General features: G+C 35.2%; 1 protein-coding gene across 2 annotated transcripts in view; it reads left to right on the top strand.

The window, feature by feature from the left end:
* The window catches only part of PJA2 (praja ring finger ubiquitin ligase 2), a 69986-nt gene that overhangs the window by 12022 nt on the left and 42646 nt on the right, over nt 1–15318 (top strand). For both annotated transcript variants that reach the window (XM_003981173.6, XM_045034564.1), the window contains exons 2-4: nt 7211–7328; nt 9290–9490; nt 11093–12146. In XM_003981173.6, coding sequence (XP_003981222.2) covers nt 7298–7328; nt 9290–9490; nt 11093–12146 — 1286 coding nt within the window. In that variant the 5' untranslated portion in view covers nt 7211–7297. The remainder of the gene's footprint in view (nt 1–7210; nt 7329–9289; nt 9491–11092; nt 12147–15318) is intronic.

Genomic DNA, 15318 nt, shown 5'->3' with positions numbered 1-15318 from the left:
AGTGTAAATTGGTACAGTCGCTATGGAAGATAGTATGGAGATTCATCAAAAAATTAATAAATAGAACTACCATGTGATCCAGCTATTCCACTTCTGGGTATTTATCCGAAGAAAACAAAAATACTAACTTGAAAAGACACGCACTCCCATATTCACTGCAGCATTATTTACAATGACCAAGATATGGAAACAACCTAAGTGTTCATTGATGGGTGAATGGATAAAGAAGATGTGGTATATAGCCAAAGAATGCAAAGGTTTGCTGGCATTCACCACCAGCTAGAAGTACAAAAGAATTTCCTCCAAAGCCTTTGAGAGGAAATATGACCCCATTGGCACCTTGATTTTGAACTTTTAACCTCCAGAATTGTAAGAGATAAATTTCTGTTGTTTTAGACAACACACACACACACACACACACACACAAAAAGGAAGATTGATTGATTGATCTTCCTCAGGCCAAAAAAAAAAAAAAAGTGGGTTGTGTGTGTACAGACACATACATACAAAATGGAGTATTATTCAGCTATAAAAAAGAATGAAATGTTGCCATTTGCAACAATATGGATATGGATGGACCTTGAAGGCATTATACTAACCGAAATAAATCAGAGCAAGACAAATACTGTATGATCTCATGTGTGGAATAAAAAAAAAAAAAAAAAAAAACCCTCATACATAGAACAGATCAGTGGTTGCCAGAGGTGGGAGTGGGAGGCAGGCAAAATTGTTGAGCACGGGGGCAAAAGGTACAAACTTTCAGTTATAAAATAAATAAGTCATAGGGTTGTAGTGTGTATAGCATGGTGTTGTAGTTATTAATACCATATTGTATATTTGAAGGTTACTAACAAAATACAAGTTAGAAGTTCTCATTTGTTACTATTTATGGTGATGGATGTTAACTAGACTTACTTTGATGATCATTTAGCCCTATGTACAAACATCAGATCATTATGTTGTATACCTGATCTAATATATATGAATTATGTCTCAGCTTTTTTTTTAAAAAAGTGAGTTATTTTTGGCTCCCAGCAAATGGGTCACAAGTGTAAAGATCCAAGCTTTCAGTTGAAGCTCTTCTTCTGGAAGTTCAACTGATTTCTCCTTCGCTTTGCCTAAAACTTCATTTAAATCAGATTTAAATTCTAAAAGTAAGTGTTCCTGATTCAGTAGCTAGTTAGTGAATATTTATTAGGTGATAGGTAGAATGTAAGAGCTAAGCAACAGTTCTGAGATTGCCAGCAAACAAAACATAAGTATAATTCATTTTAATTCTGTAAGCCATAACCTGGCACTTTGTATGCTGAGAATAAGCAGCTCTTTCAAAGGGAGAAAATATACTTTCATGAGATGGCATTAGAAAATCTTTGTTCTTGGGGCACCTGGGTGGCTCAGTCGGTTAAAAGTCTGACTCTAGATTTGGGCTTAGGCCATGATCTCACAATTCTTGAGTTTCAAGCCCTTTGTGTCAGGCTCTGTGCTGAATGCACAGAGCCTGCTTGGGGTTCTCTGTCTCCCTCCCTCCTCTCTCTGCCCCTCCCCTGCTCGTTCTCTCTCTCTCAAACATTTTTTAAAAGAGCTTCGTTCTCATAATAGGTGGAAATATAGGAAAATTCAGTATCCACATACCTATCTATCCATATCTATCTATCTCTCTCTATATATAAAATAATACAATTTAAGTTATTTGTATTTGTTAATTTTTACAGGATAATTTGTTATGCTTCAGTAGACCATAGTTTCTGTAGGTGAGAAATTCAGGAGCAACCTGACTGGGTGGTTTGTCTCAAGATCTTTCATGAGGTTACCCTGAAGATGTGGGTTGGGACTGCAGTCATCTGCAGGTTTGATTGTGACTTAAGGTGCTGCTTCCTAGGTGGTTCATTCACATGGCTGTTGTCAGAATACCTCACTTCCTTCTGCTCTTGGCAGGAATACATTGACTTTTCCATAGGACTACCTGAATGATCCCGTGATGTAGCAGCTTGCTTTTCCCAGGGAGAGGGAGCTGAGAGAGAGCAAGGAGGAAGCCACAATGCCTTTTATGCCATAATTTTGTTCATTATACATTGTCATTTCTGTCACATTGTATTCAATAGAAACAAGTGTCTAAGTACAACCCACCCTGATAGGGAGCAGATTAGGCTGTGCTTTTTGAAGGGAGAAGTGTTAAAAAAATTTTATCAAAGAATTATTTTTTAATTATTCTACTGTATTATTGTCATAGAGGTTCGATGATGTTACTGAAGTAGGTAGGCTATGTTGCAAAAATAATAAATGTGTTATTTTAAAATATTATACAAGCTTTGTTATTAGTTGATTACTCACTGGAGTAGAAATACGTTGATACCAAAGACAATTCAAGATGTAGGTCTGTTGTGTACCAATATTAGTATATATTGTGTCCATATAGGAATATGAGCACTCATTACTCTGTTTGCCTAAGTTCCTTTCATTCATTACTATTTATATATATATTTTTAAATCACTTAAACTACCACTAGCTTTCATTTAACTTGCCTGAGTATCAGAGCTGGGATTTAGATCCAAGTGTACCCAACCCTTAGCCCTCTCTTTTCATTATATTTCCTTATTTCCATCAGAGAAAGGAGCACATGTTTGTTCATTCATTCATTTGTCCAATCATTTACATACATACTGTGTTAGTGCAGTAGAAACAAGCATTTAATAGACCTAGTGCATGCAAGTACAAATAAAATAAGGCCTTTGTCTTTAAAATCACAACTCTTTCAATTCTGCTGTTGGAGGTGTATGTCCTACACGCAAGTTTTCCCTTGTATTGTTTTGAAGGTTGTTTTTATTGCCTGTCTATAGCTGCTGGTTATTAAAATGATAACATGATGACTTGTAGGTTAAATAAGATCTAGAATTAATACTTCATTGATTTACTTCTTTAAATCTTAGACAACACATTTATATATTTTACTTTATGACAATTAGTAAGAAATATGAATAATTGCATTTGAAATGAATAAGCATCACAAATAGAAAGAAGTCATGTGTTACTTATTAAGTGAATAGTACAAGGAGCAAGAGATTAATTCAGCAAAGCAACATCTCTTCAGAGAGAACTCAGAGACAATGTTTCTGATTCACTTAAGATACAAATTTGGGACTAATGATTTAACCATTTTAATCTTGATATACCACTGTGGTTTTTATTTCTTATTATTCATCCTCCCCCCTCCCTGTTCTGCTTTTTTTTTTCTTTTTTATACCTTTTTTTTATATGGAAATGAGAAAGTATCTACCACTGTTGTAGATACTTGAGCATGGCTGGCCTTCAATGAAATAGAAATAATTAGTATCTACAGAGAGACTCTAGTCTACATTCTGGTCATAAGGCATGAATCACTGTTAAAAATGATAATAAAAGAAGCAGAAAACAAGAAACTACAAGAAATTTAGAAGATTATTACAGAGAATACTGAAAGGCTCAAAGTAAAATTGGATGAAATTTACCATTTCATAGAGTGAAAATTAGAAAAGTTTACAGACAAAGGATTAATCTTTGTAGGCCAAATACAGTGAAAATAGCCATTATTAGAAAAGGACATCTTTGAGACAAACTGATATGAGTCTTATTTAAAACAGCCCAATAGTGGCTGTGTAGGAGAAATTATAAAATGGCCTGCCCCTAAAAAAGTCCTTGTGGCATTATAGAATGCCAGTTATTAAGAAGATATCCTAAATATTCCAGGGAGAAAAATTGGTTTACTTACCAAAAACTGAGAAATAAATTGGCAGAATGGGATGCCATATTGCAACATGGGATGCTGGAAAACCATGCCTTTCAGAGTTAGGAAAAAAATGTTTTTTCTTGAACTATACCCGAAGTCTGAGGGATAGATGAAAATTTTTTCAGACATGCAAGGACCCAAAGTTTACCTCCTTACATAAAATTTCTGAAACAAATACTTGATCTTCTAGTAAAGACACACACACACACACACACACACACACACACACGAGAACACGGGATTCAAATCAGGGGACTGAGCTCAGAAGTAGTCAAAAGTTATCACAGCGGGGGTCACAGGGCTTGAAAACAAGTAGATTAAATTTTGTTGGAACACCTTTAGAAAGCAAGTGGAATCACGTTAAAGAAAATTATTAAGAAACGGTGATTTTCAGGACGTATGTATTCTTTCCAGTTCCTTTCCTCTCACTATCTGTGATCAGGCTTTTACACCTCCCATTCTACCAAAGTTGCTGTTGTCAGAGATCTTCAGTATCCTCCATGTTGCTAAGTTCAGTGGCCAGTTACAGATCCTTCTTATACTTTATTTCTTAGCATTTGGAACAATGGATTAGTTCTTCTGTCTGAAGCACTTTCTTCATTTGGCATCCATACTCCTGGATTTTCCTTTTCTTTCCATTGGCCTCTGTCAGCTTTCTGGTATTTCTTTCCTGGTCTCTTAATGTTGGATTGTCTCAAGGCTGTCCTTGAACCTTTTTCCTTCTCCAAGTACACTTAGATGTCCTGTCCAAGTTCATGCCTTTTTGAATGTATCTATATACTAGTAACTCCCAAATTATACTTGCAGCCCAGAATTCTTTTAGTCAACTCCAGGCTTCTACTTAACCTTTCTTTCTTTCTTTCTTTCTTTCTTTCTTTCTTTCTTTCTTAAAATTTTTTAATGTTAATTTGTTTTTGAGAGAGGGAGAAAGAGAGAGAGAGAAGCAGAGTGTGAGCAGAGAAGGGGCAGAAAGAGAGGAGACACAGAATTTGAAGCATGCTCCTCCAGGCTCTGAGCAGTCAGCACAGAGCCTGATATGGGGCTTGAACCTATGAATGTGAGATCATGACCTGAGCCAAAGTCAGACGCTTAACTGACTGAGCCACCCAGGTGCCCCTCTACTTAACATTTCTGCTTGAATGTCTGATAGATATCTCAGACTTAATACATGTAAAACTGCACTGAAGATACTTTCTCCAAACCTGCATCTTTCACAAATTTTCCTACTTCATTCAGTTAATGGTAACTGTGTTGTTGTTGTTGTTGTTGTTGTTTTCAGTTGCTCAGGCTATAGAACTTAGAGTCCGCCTCAACTCCTTACCTTATTTTATAATCTATATCAGAAAACTTCGTTGGCACTTCCTTCACAGTATATTCAGAATCTGCATTTCTCACCACCTCTAGTTTTACCCTGGTCTAAACCACTGTGATCTCTTGCCAATATTATTTCGATAGCTTTGCAAACAGGCTCCTTGCCTTTGACCTTGTTCCCCTTCACTCTATTCAAAATAGTAGCCAGAGTGTTCCTATTAAAACAGAAGTTAGGTAATGTCTGTTTTGTGTTCAGAACTCTTCAGTGGTTTTCCAGCTCACTCAGAATAAAACCTACATTTCTTGTGTTAGCCTATAAAGGCCTATGTGACCTGTTCCATCTCACCTCCTATCACCCACCCTAATTATTTTTCTAACCTCGTCTGTTGCTTTCTGTCTTGTTCATTCCATCCCACACTTCTTGCTATGATCACTTCTGGAAGTTGTCACCTCAGGAACTTTCATTTATTCTGCCCGAAATGTTCTCTCCCTAGGTTTACACATGGCTGTCTCCCTTACCAGGTGTTTGCTCAGATGCTTCCCTCTCAGAGAGATTTTCCCTAACCACCCTATTTTAAATTGCACACCCCCAGCAACCCTTTATTCACTGCTTTCTTTTGCTCCTTTGTATTTATTGTCTAACGTATATTTACTTCCTTGTTTTGTTTAGTGTGTGTACCGCATACTGTAATTTTAGGAGGGCAGTGATATTTGTCTACTTTGTTCATTTATTTAAAGCCTCAGCACTGAAAATAATGCCGGGAACATAGTAAAATAAAGCTTTATTCTAAAGAAAAGACTTTGGGTGAAATACTTATGAATTTAAATGCATGGTCATCCTTTACGATTGTCATGTACTATATTATGACTGAAGATTCAAGTTATTTCAGATCATTTTTCTTAGTATTAAAACAGTATTAATTAGAGCTTATCTTTTTGCCTCCATGTTAAGAATATTTTTTGGTGAGCTATTCTTTGGTAAGATTGTTGCTAACAGTCTCATTTGGTTCAGACATATTAGAGGATCATAACATGTTGCTGAATTTATAATTTATATGGGAGAATGTGTGTTTGTACTCTGATGTATGTTAATATAGAGCTATCTGTGGTTTCACAGATAACAATACAATTAACCTCATTTGCAGAACTATCATCTTCTAATAAGTGGTAGTATAAAATTAGCAATAGCTTCAGTGTTTACGTAAATAAGCTGTTTAAATAAAAACATAACCCTTACCAAACTTTTAAAAGAGCCCAGGTTGCAACTTTTGAAGTAGTAAATGGATTAATTTCAAACCAGAAGGTCTTTTTATATTTGTTACATGACAAATTTTAGTTTTTCTAATGTAGAATAGGTTCTTATTTGGAATCAAAATATTTGAATAGTTAATTGACTATTGTAAAGAATAAGTATATTATTATTTACACACATTTTTTTATTTTATTTTTAAAATATTTTTTAATATTTATTTTTGAGAGAGAGAGAGCATGTGTGCAAGTGTGCGTGGGGGAGGGGCAGAGAGCGAGAGGGAGACATAGAATCTGAAGCAGGCTCCAGGCTCTGAGCTGTCAGCACAGAGCGTGACGCAGGGCTTGAACTCATGAACCATGAGATATGACTTGAGCTGATCTGATGCTTAACTGACCGAGCCACCCAGGCGCCCTTACACACATTAATTTATAATTGTCATAAGCCATTATATATTTTGAAAATACGGTCTGTATTCCTAGGGTTGACTTCTTTTAACAATGCCAGAGCTAAAGAAACTATATAGCGCTTGATGCAGAAGCAAAGATAGCATAGTGTAGTAGACTCCCAGATAGTTTGGTCACATACTTCAGTCAGCACTTCTTCCAATATATTTGCTTATTTACTTTTAAATTCTGAATGTACTGTTAATCATGTCAGTCTTAAGGATGATACATGCTTACAGCAAGAGGTTTTTCAAGAGGAGATGTAACTTTTCAAATAGCTATCTTGATAGTTTTAAGGTTTTTTTGATGGATTGTCAGATCTGATTGTATTTTTCTGATATTACAGGGTTAACAAAGTGCTTCACCAGAAGTATTACTTTGTCATTTTTATTTTGTGCTTATATTATTAATCTTTTGTTTAATCTGCGGTTTCCTTGTAGGAATCTTCTGCAGCTTATTCGTAGTGTGAATAAAAACTAATTCACATCCATAATTGCACTGAACTGGGCATACAAAAACTGCCATATATGTCACAATATACTGAAAAAGAGCCAGCAGGTAAGCAGAGTGTCTTTGTCAGTCCCTCTACATTAAGGATTTTATATTTTTCTCCCTGGATACCTTAAGTACCATACATGACATGGAATCGTCTTTTTTTTTTTTAATTAATTAATTTAATATAATTTATTGTCAAGTTGGCTAACATACAGTGTATACAGCGTGCTCCTGGTTTTGGGGGTAGATTCCCGTGATTCATCACTTACATACAACACCCAGTGCTCATTCCAACAAGTGCCCTCTCAATGCCCATCACCCATTTTCCCCTCTCCCCTCCACCATCAACCCTGAGTTTGTTCTCTGTATTTAAGAGTTTCTTATGGTTTGCCTGCCTTCCTCTCTGTAACTGTTTTCCCCCCTCCCCCATGGTCTTCTGTTTAGTTTCTCAAGTTCCACATATGAGTGAAAACATACGATATCTGTCTTTCTCTGACTTAATTCACTTAGCGTAATACCCTCCATTTGGGATCATGGGCTTATATAAGGCCATTTTTGATCCATTTATTGAATATTTTAAAGCTTAATTTCTAATTTTTGATATGAAAATAAGTATAAATAAAAATTGTTATATTTTTTGTACCATCCCTTGGCTTCTGTTGTGCTTTCCGTTTTGGAGACTATTCCTTTGGAGGAGTTGTTAAGGGCACTAGTTCTGGAGTCATACTATTTGATTATTGGACAAGTTACTAAATACTTAATTTTACTCTTAATTTCTTGATTTTTAAAATGAAGTACAGTATCTGCCTCATAAGTCTTTTGAAGGGATTAAATAATATAATGTAAAACTTGATAACTGTATAAATACATGTTTGTTTTTTATTTGTGCTTGGAAGCATTTCTACTTATTTAATGCAGTAAAACAAAAATATGTAACTTTTCCATTAACTGACTATTTTATATACTGTGAGATAAGACTTTGTTTAGGGGTGTCTGGGTGGCTCAGTGAGTTAAGCATCCCAAATGGCGGTTCAAGTCCTGATCTCACAGTAGTGGGTTAAAGCCCTGCATTGGGCTCTGTGCTGACATCTCAGAGCCTGGAGCCTGCTTCATGTTCTGTGTCTCTCCCTCTCGCTGCCCTTCCGCCACTCATGCTATATCTCTCTCAGAAATAACATTAAAAATTGTTTTTTAAATACTATGTTTAGTTCTTGTATAGTATATGTAAAATATCGTTGATTAAAGAAACTTATACTTTTATATATATATATATATAGATATGGTAATGTTCTACTTAGTTACAGGTGCTACTGTTTACTACTGTGTATCCCTCAGCTGTCAGAACTTAGTATTTAAATAGTTGTTAAAGTGTTGATGGGTTTTGCTACCATAATGTTTACTGTAGTTTTGAAAGGTGAGGTAGCATGTCTTTGACTTGGCTCATCGCTGTTTTCTTGTGGATAATTTTATCTGACCCTAGTCTTTGGGATGTTTTATTATGGTCCAGTTATTACTTCCTGATAGTACAGATGCCATTTAAAGAAGTTGCATGTTACCTTGGATAGAAATGTATTCACAATTAATGTAATTGTGCAGATTACACACATGAATTGTGCTAATTAATGTAATATGCTAATAATTAATCCAGCAAATATGTGTTAAGCATTTATACATAAGGTACTTTACTTAGATAATTTGGAGGATCATTGTCTAATTCTTAATGAGCTTTTGCAGTATGACTTATGAATTTGGCATATGAAAAATCATTTTGGGTACATTATATTATAAAACTCTGAGACATCTTAAAAGTGCCAAACTTTAAAAGCTATTTTGGGGGGTAAAGAGGCCAATTAACTCTCATAACCTAATATTCATGTTTACACTTACAATGTTAGTAAGGTGCATGTAATGTTCAGTAGCAGATGATCTGGCAAGCAATAGCATATATGTTTAAACATTACCTCTACTGGTCACTGGAGTAAAGGTCATTTCATGCCTCTCTTATTTTTAACTCTGTTTTTCAGTAATGGATCAAGAATCCAGCAAGGCTGCCTGGCCCAAACCAGCAGGAGGATATCAGACAATCACAGGCAGGAGATATGGAAGAAGACATGCATATGTCAGTTTTAAACCATGTATGACCAGGCATGAAAGAAGTTTAGGTCGGGCTGGTGATGACTATGAAGTGTTGGAACTAGATGATGTTCCAAAGGAAAATTCCTCAGGTATGCAACATGGAGTTATATAAGAGCTATTAATAAGCATGTAGGAATTGATCTTATAATATTAGAAATTATGTGTGGGTTTTATGTGTCTATGAATACAAATATACATATCCTATCAAGAAATTCTATTCTGATATTTTTATTAAACTTAATATGAACGATATATACATTTAAACATGGAAGAAAATAGAATACAGCCAGTTGTTAAAATATAACTGTATCATGACATCCTTCTGCTAGTGGAGATTTATTTTTCAATCAAAAACTTTTTAATGTGAACTGAATATATTTTTCCCTGCATATTATGTTTAATAGCTTTCTTGTGTTAATTGTATCCCTAAATAATTTAGCTTGGCTAATTTAATTTCTTAAAACCATTTTATGAAATACAAGTGTCAAGTAATAGTTATTTAATTAAAATCTCTTATTCAGTAGTTTGAAAAAGTATTTTGCAGTGGGCGCCTTGGTGGTTCAGTCAGTTAAGCATCACTTCAGCTCAGGTCACAATCTCATGGTTTATGGGTTTGAGCCCCACATTGGGCTCCACGCTACTTGGGATTCTCTCTCTTTTCCTCTCTCTCTGCCCTTCCCCAACTCCTGCTGTCTCTGACTCTCAAAAAGTAAATAAATAAGCTTAAAAAAAAAAAAAGTACTTTGCAGATATCCAGGTAGTAATTACACATCTTTGGACTAGAGTGTAGTCTTCTGGTGTTGAGAAAATTTGCTAATTGTAAATTATTTTTACTGTCATTTATAAGTAAGAATCTGAATTATTAGTTAATGAGGCCACTCTGTTAAAGAAGCCTTTCTGTGATATGACAAGACTGCTCTTTTATAAATTTTTGTTCCAGCAAATCTCAGATGTCTTCATTATTTATTATTACATTAGTAGTGATAAAAGATAGGCTTAAAGTGATTTATAAAACAGATCTGATTTTATTCTTTTCTCAAGATTCTGACAAACTATGGCAGAGTCAACATGTTGACTTTTTTGTTGTTTTGCAATCATAGCTGTAACATAATGTAAAGGTAACTCATTATAGGTGTATTAAAAAATCCATTTTGGGGTAGAAATCTAATATATCTAGAGACTGAGATACAATTTTCTGAATTGACATCAAACACAATAGAGTTTCATTTCTGTTAGATGTGTAACCTGTTCCTTTATCTATCAAAAGTACTTGTGAAGTTTTTTTACTTGCACATAATAAAAGAAATGAAGTTTGAATTGTGCACCTTAACAACTAGAAGGGCACATTGGTTACCCTATGACTTGACTTATGCCTCTCACTGTGTAGTTTTTCAGTAGCCTCTCCTTTTAATGTCTTTTACAGAATGTTTTAGGTATTAGCAGTTAGCTAAAAGACTTCCAAAAGACATCTGAGAGAAGATATTGAATGGCTATACAATGGCATAAATGAACTCATAGGGTGACCAGTGGGCTCTCTCAGTTAAGTTCAGGAGCATAGAAGTATCTGTCAGAAATTCACTCATATTCAAGTGAGTAATGATTGGCATAATATCTATTTAAATAGTCATTATTAAATAAAATTGTATCTAAAATTAATGTTTCCAAAAATGTTTTCTTTGTTCTCTATGAAGGTTCCAGTCCATCGGATCAAGTTCATTCTTCTTTACCCAACGGCCCTTCGTTTGAAAAAAGTGAAACAGAAATTCCCATTTGTGATACAACATTAAATCAAACCATTGAGAGCAGTCCATCCTTTGCTGCAGTACATCATAGTGAGGAAGGCAGGGAGACTTTAGGAAGCAGTACAAATCTTCATAATCACCCTGAGGGAGAATATACTCCAGAAGCTTGTGATGCTTCAAGTGTACAAAATGGAATTTCATTGGTTCATACTGACTCTTATGACCCAGATGGTACACACAGAGAGGCCAATGACCGTCTTCAGCTTTCTGCAGAAGTTGTGGAAGGTGGTGGATATCAGGAAGCACTGAGCAATACAGTATTTGAGTTGGCAAATGGAGAGGTAGAGGCATACACTGGTCTTTCACCACCAGTTCCCTCTTTTAACTGTGAAGTAAGAGATGAATTTGAAGCGTTAGATTCAGCACCGTTAGTCAAAAGTTCTACTGGTGATACTGAGTTTGTCAATCAGAGCAATCAGGAATTTCAGAGCTCCTCTTCTGAAGATGACGTTGTTAGAAACAAACAAGAAAATAATACTAGCCAGGAGAGTCAGAGAGAAAATGCAACTGAAGATTCAGTGTGTGCTCCTGGGCATATTTGCAGTGAACAAAATACTAGTGATAAGAACAAGAACCAGGGAAGTTCTCCTGAACAGGTAGTGAGACCCAAAGTTAGGAAATTGATAAGTTCAAGCCAGGTGGACCAAGAAACAGGTTTTAATAGGCATGAGGCTAAACAAAGAAGTGTTCAGAGGTGGAGGGAGGCTTTGGAAGTTGAGGAAAATGGCTCAGATGACCTCTTAATAAAATGTGATGACTACGATGGAGAACATGACTGCATGTTCTTGGATCCACCTTACTCAAGAGTTACACACAGGGAAACAGAACATAACCAAATTACAGCAGAAAGTGGAGCCACAGCAGGAAGGCAAGAAGTTGTGGATAACACCTTTTGGAATGGTTGTGGAGATTATTACCAACTGTATGACAAAGATGAAGATAGGTAAGATTTCATGCAGTGCTTTGTCAGATTGCATAATAGGCAAGGTGGTTTATTTCTGGTACCATTATGTTTGATGGATGGGCTCTGACATGGTCAGGGAATTAGATATTTTGACTTAGCAAATATGCCTATTTACTGAATGCTAACCATACATGCAAACTACTGGTTAGTTTTTCACAGAAACTTTCTTTGAAGCATTTTAGGAGTTTATAGAAATTGTAAGTTCAGATAATGATAATTAGTTATTACAAAGGATACAGATATTAATTATTTTAGTTCATAGTATTTCAGGTAATAAAATGCAGGGAAACATTTATTGTATTTTAAAAAAAATTGTGTTAACCCATTCTGGGTTTAAAAAGTAAGATCACAGCAAATTTTGATAATATTGGATCAACTTTGTTAATATTTATTAATGTCACCTGTTTCTCTGTTCCTCCTGTTGCTCCTTTTGTCACTTGTGTTTTTTTGTTTGTTTTCACCTATTTTTATTTAGCATTTGATTTTTGGTCACAACTCTATGTGGTGTATATTATTATTTGCCCTGTTTATAGATGAGGAAACTGAAGCACAAGAGTTAATTTCTCAAGGTCACAAAGCTAGTAAATTTTGGAGCTGGAATTTGCATATCTGCTTACTGCCCAGTCCAAATTTACAGTTTTTAAGAGAACATACAACCTTTCTTAAAAAAGCATTCTGGTTCTTCTTACATAGAATCCTTTTTTCCCCCCAAACTGTAAGACCATAGAAAGAAGAGAGAAATGGAAAATTTCTTTGTCCATCTTCTTTTCATTACCTTAGAGTCCAAACTTTCACATAACCTTTTGAGCTAGTTGAAACTGCCTATGCTCAGTTACAGTGCAGTTTCACGATTTTATTAACTTGTAGAAATACGGTTACTTTTTTCAACTAGAAAGTACTACAAAAGAAGTTTTTCCTTTTGAATATGAATACATTTTATGTATTTTATTTCACATCATAAAATTAATAAAATATATCTGGTTTCTTTGGGCAGATGGATAAAGCTTCTATAATACAGTGTAAGTGACTTGTAGAAACAAATGAAACGTAATTTCTACTGTCTTTTTAAGTTTGTAAACTTCAAGGGTTGGCAGACAATATTTATATAACCTACTATTTTTTAAGCTTAAGGGTAAAATGAGTTAAGAACTTTGGCCTAACTTAATTCTGTTTTTTCAGTTAAGGTCCACAAAATTCTTAAAATGGAAATTGACAACAACACCTAAATTGGTGTTAACTTAATTTGATGCAGATCTGGATCTGAACTAATACAAGGCCTTTTTTTGAAGCAGTCATAACAGTTTGCTGCAGAAATATCAAAGTGTTTGATTACTGAGTTTTTGACTTGGACCCCACTGGGAATTATTAAGTAGTATTTGTAAATCTCGGAGAAAAAAATCTGAATTCCAAAACATACTCAGTCCTAAGATTTTTGGATTTGATTGTAAACCTTTGGTATACCTCTAGATTACTATTGAAAAAAATAATAACATCAATTTTTAATCTAAGATAACTTTCCTTTTTGAAAGTATAAGATTTTTTTCCCACAGTTACATTTCTGCTTTCCTGAAGGAAGTAATTTAATTTGGCCATTCCTTCATCATTGGCACCACTGATCAAAAATAATAAAAACCTCTTTTTCGTGTGTGCGTTTTATAGTCAGGCCTAATGTCATCTAATTCAGTTGATGAAATTTTTGCATTGCAACCTCAAGAGTAATTTTCTTGGCTCTTGGTTTTGAAGTTGTTGGTTTTTGTTTTTTTGGGTTTTTTTTTTTTTGTTTTTTGTTTTTTTTCCCCTGGTCAGTAGCATTAGCATTTTATTTGCCTGGAATGACGGTTGGACTTTTAACAGTTATAGGGTATTGTTTTAGTATGTTTATTTATAATTTGTCTCCTTAAGTGATATGTCAATATTCTAAACAATGATAGGTCTTTACGAACAATATACAGATGAGAAAAACACAGTTAATGGAAACTTTTTTTTCTTTTGACTTTTTAGTTCTATATTGACTTAAAGAGCCTGAAGTTAGGGTGTGCTTAAAAGATGGAACTAATTTTGGAGCAATCTTCTCTTTTTTTCTCCATTTATTTTTGAGAGACAGCGTGAGTGAGGCAGGGGCAGAGAGAGGGAGACACAGAATCCGAAGCAGGCTCGAGGCTCTAAGCTGTCAGCACAGAGCCCAACACAGGGCTTGAACCCATGAACTGCAAGATCATGATCCGAGCCAAAGTTGGACGCTTAACTGACTGAGCCACCCAGGCACCTCTTTGTAAAAAAATTTTTTTAATGTGTATTTATTTTTGAGAGAGAGAGAGAAACTGAGCATGAGCGGGCAATGGGAAGAGAGAGTCAGAGACACAGGATCTGAAGCAAGCTCCAGACTGAGCTGTCGGCACAGAGCCTGATGTGGGGCTCGAGCCCAGGAACCTTGAGATCATGACCTGAGCTGAAGTGGGATGCTTAACTGACTGAAGCACCCAGGCACCCCTGGGGGCAATCTTTAAGACACATTGAAATACCAGAAATACTTAGGGTTTTTTGTTTTGTTTTTGGTTTTTGAAAACTACCATCACAAGAATAACTTCTCAAGGATAATGGTTCTACATTTGCATCTGCAAGCCTTGAGGTATGTTTAGGACCTCACTTCAGTAGTCTGGACAATTTTGAGGAGTAATTCTATTTCTATGCTACTGTTTGCAGTTCCTCTACTCTCAGCTCCCTGCAAAGGATCACAATTGCCAGAATGCCTTTTAATATGGTTTCAGATAAAGGTTGAAGTTTAATAACCATACATTCCAACTTAGTTTCATTTTGCCACTTGTTCATCTACTACATGTTTTACTATACTTTGGCTGAGTTCTGATAATAGCAGATTGCAAAAATGGGGAAATAGTGATTCTACAATAAGTGTCTTGAGAAGGAAAGTATAAACATCCTTTCCCTTGAGTCTGTAAGATTCTTTCTGAGTTTTCTCTGCTTTGTAAAACTTAAAGATGCTTTACTTGAAAATTTTTCTTGCCATGTTTGTATTATAATAGCTGCAAATAGAACCCTCTTATCCAGAACATAACTAAAATCACTGTGACGTTTTTAGTTATAGGAATTTTAGCCACTTTTAAAAAATACAGTTCAAAAATATGTATAGCTC

This window comes from Felis catus, chromosome A1 (genome assembly GCF_018350175.1).
Source record: "Felis catus isolate Fca126 chromosome A1, F.catus_Fca126_mat1.0, whole genome shotgun sequence".
Classification (NCBI taxonomy): Eukaryota; Metazoa; Chordata; class Mammalia; order Carnivora; family Felidae; genus Felis; species Felis catus.
This window is presented reverse-complemented; position numbering and strand designations above follow the sequence as displayed.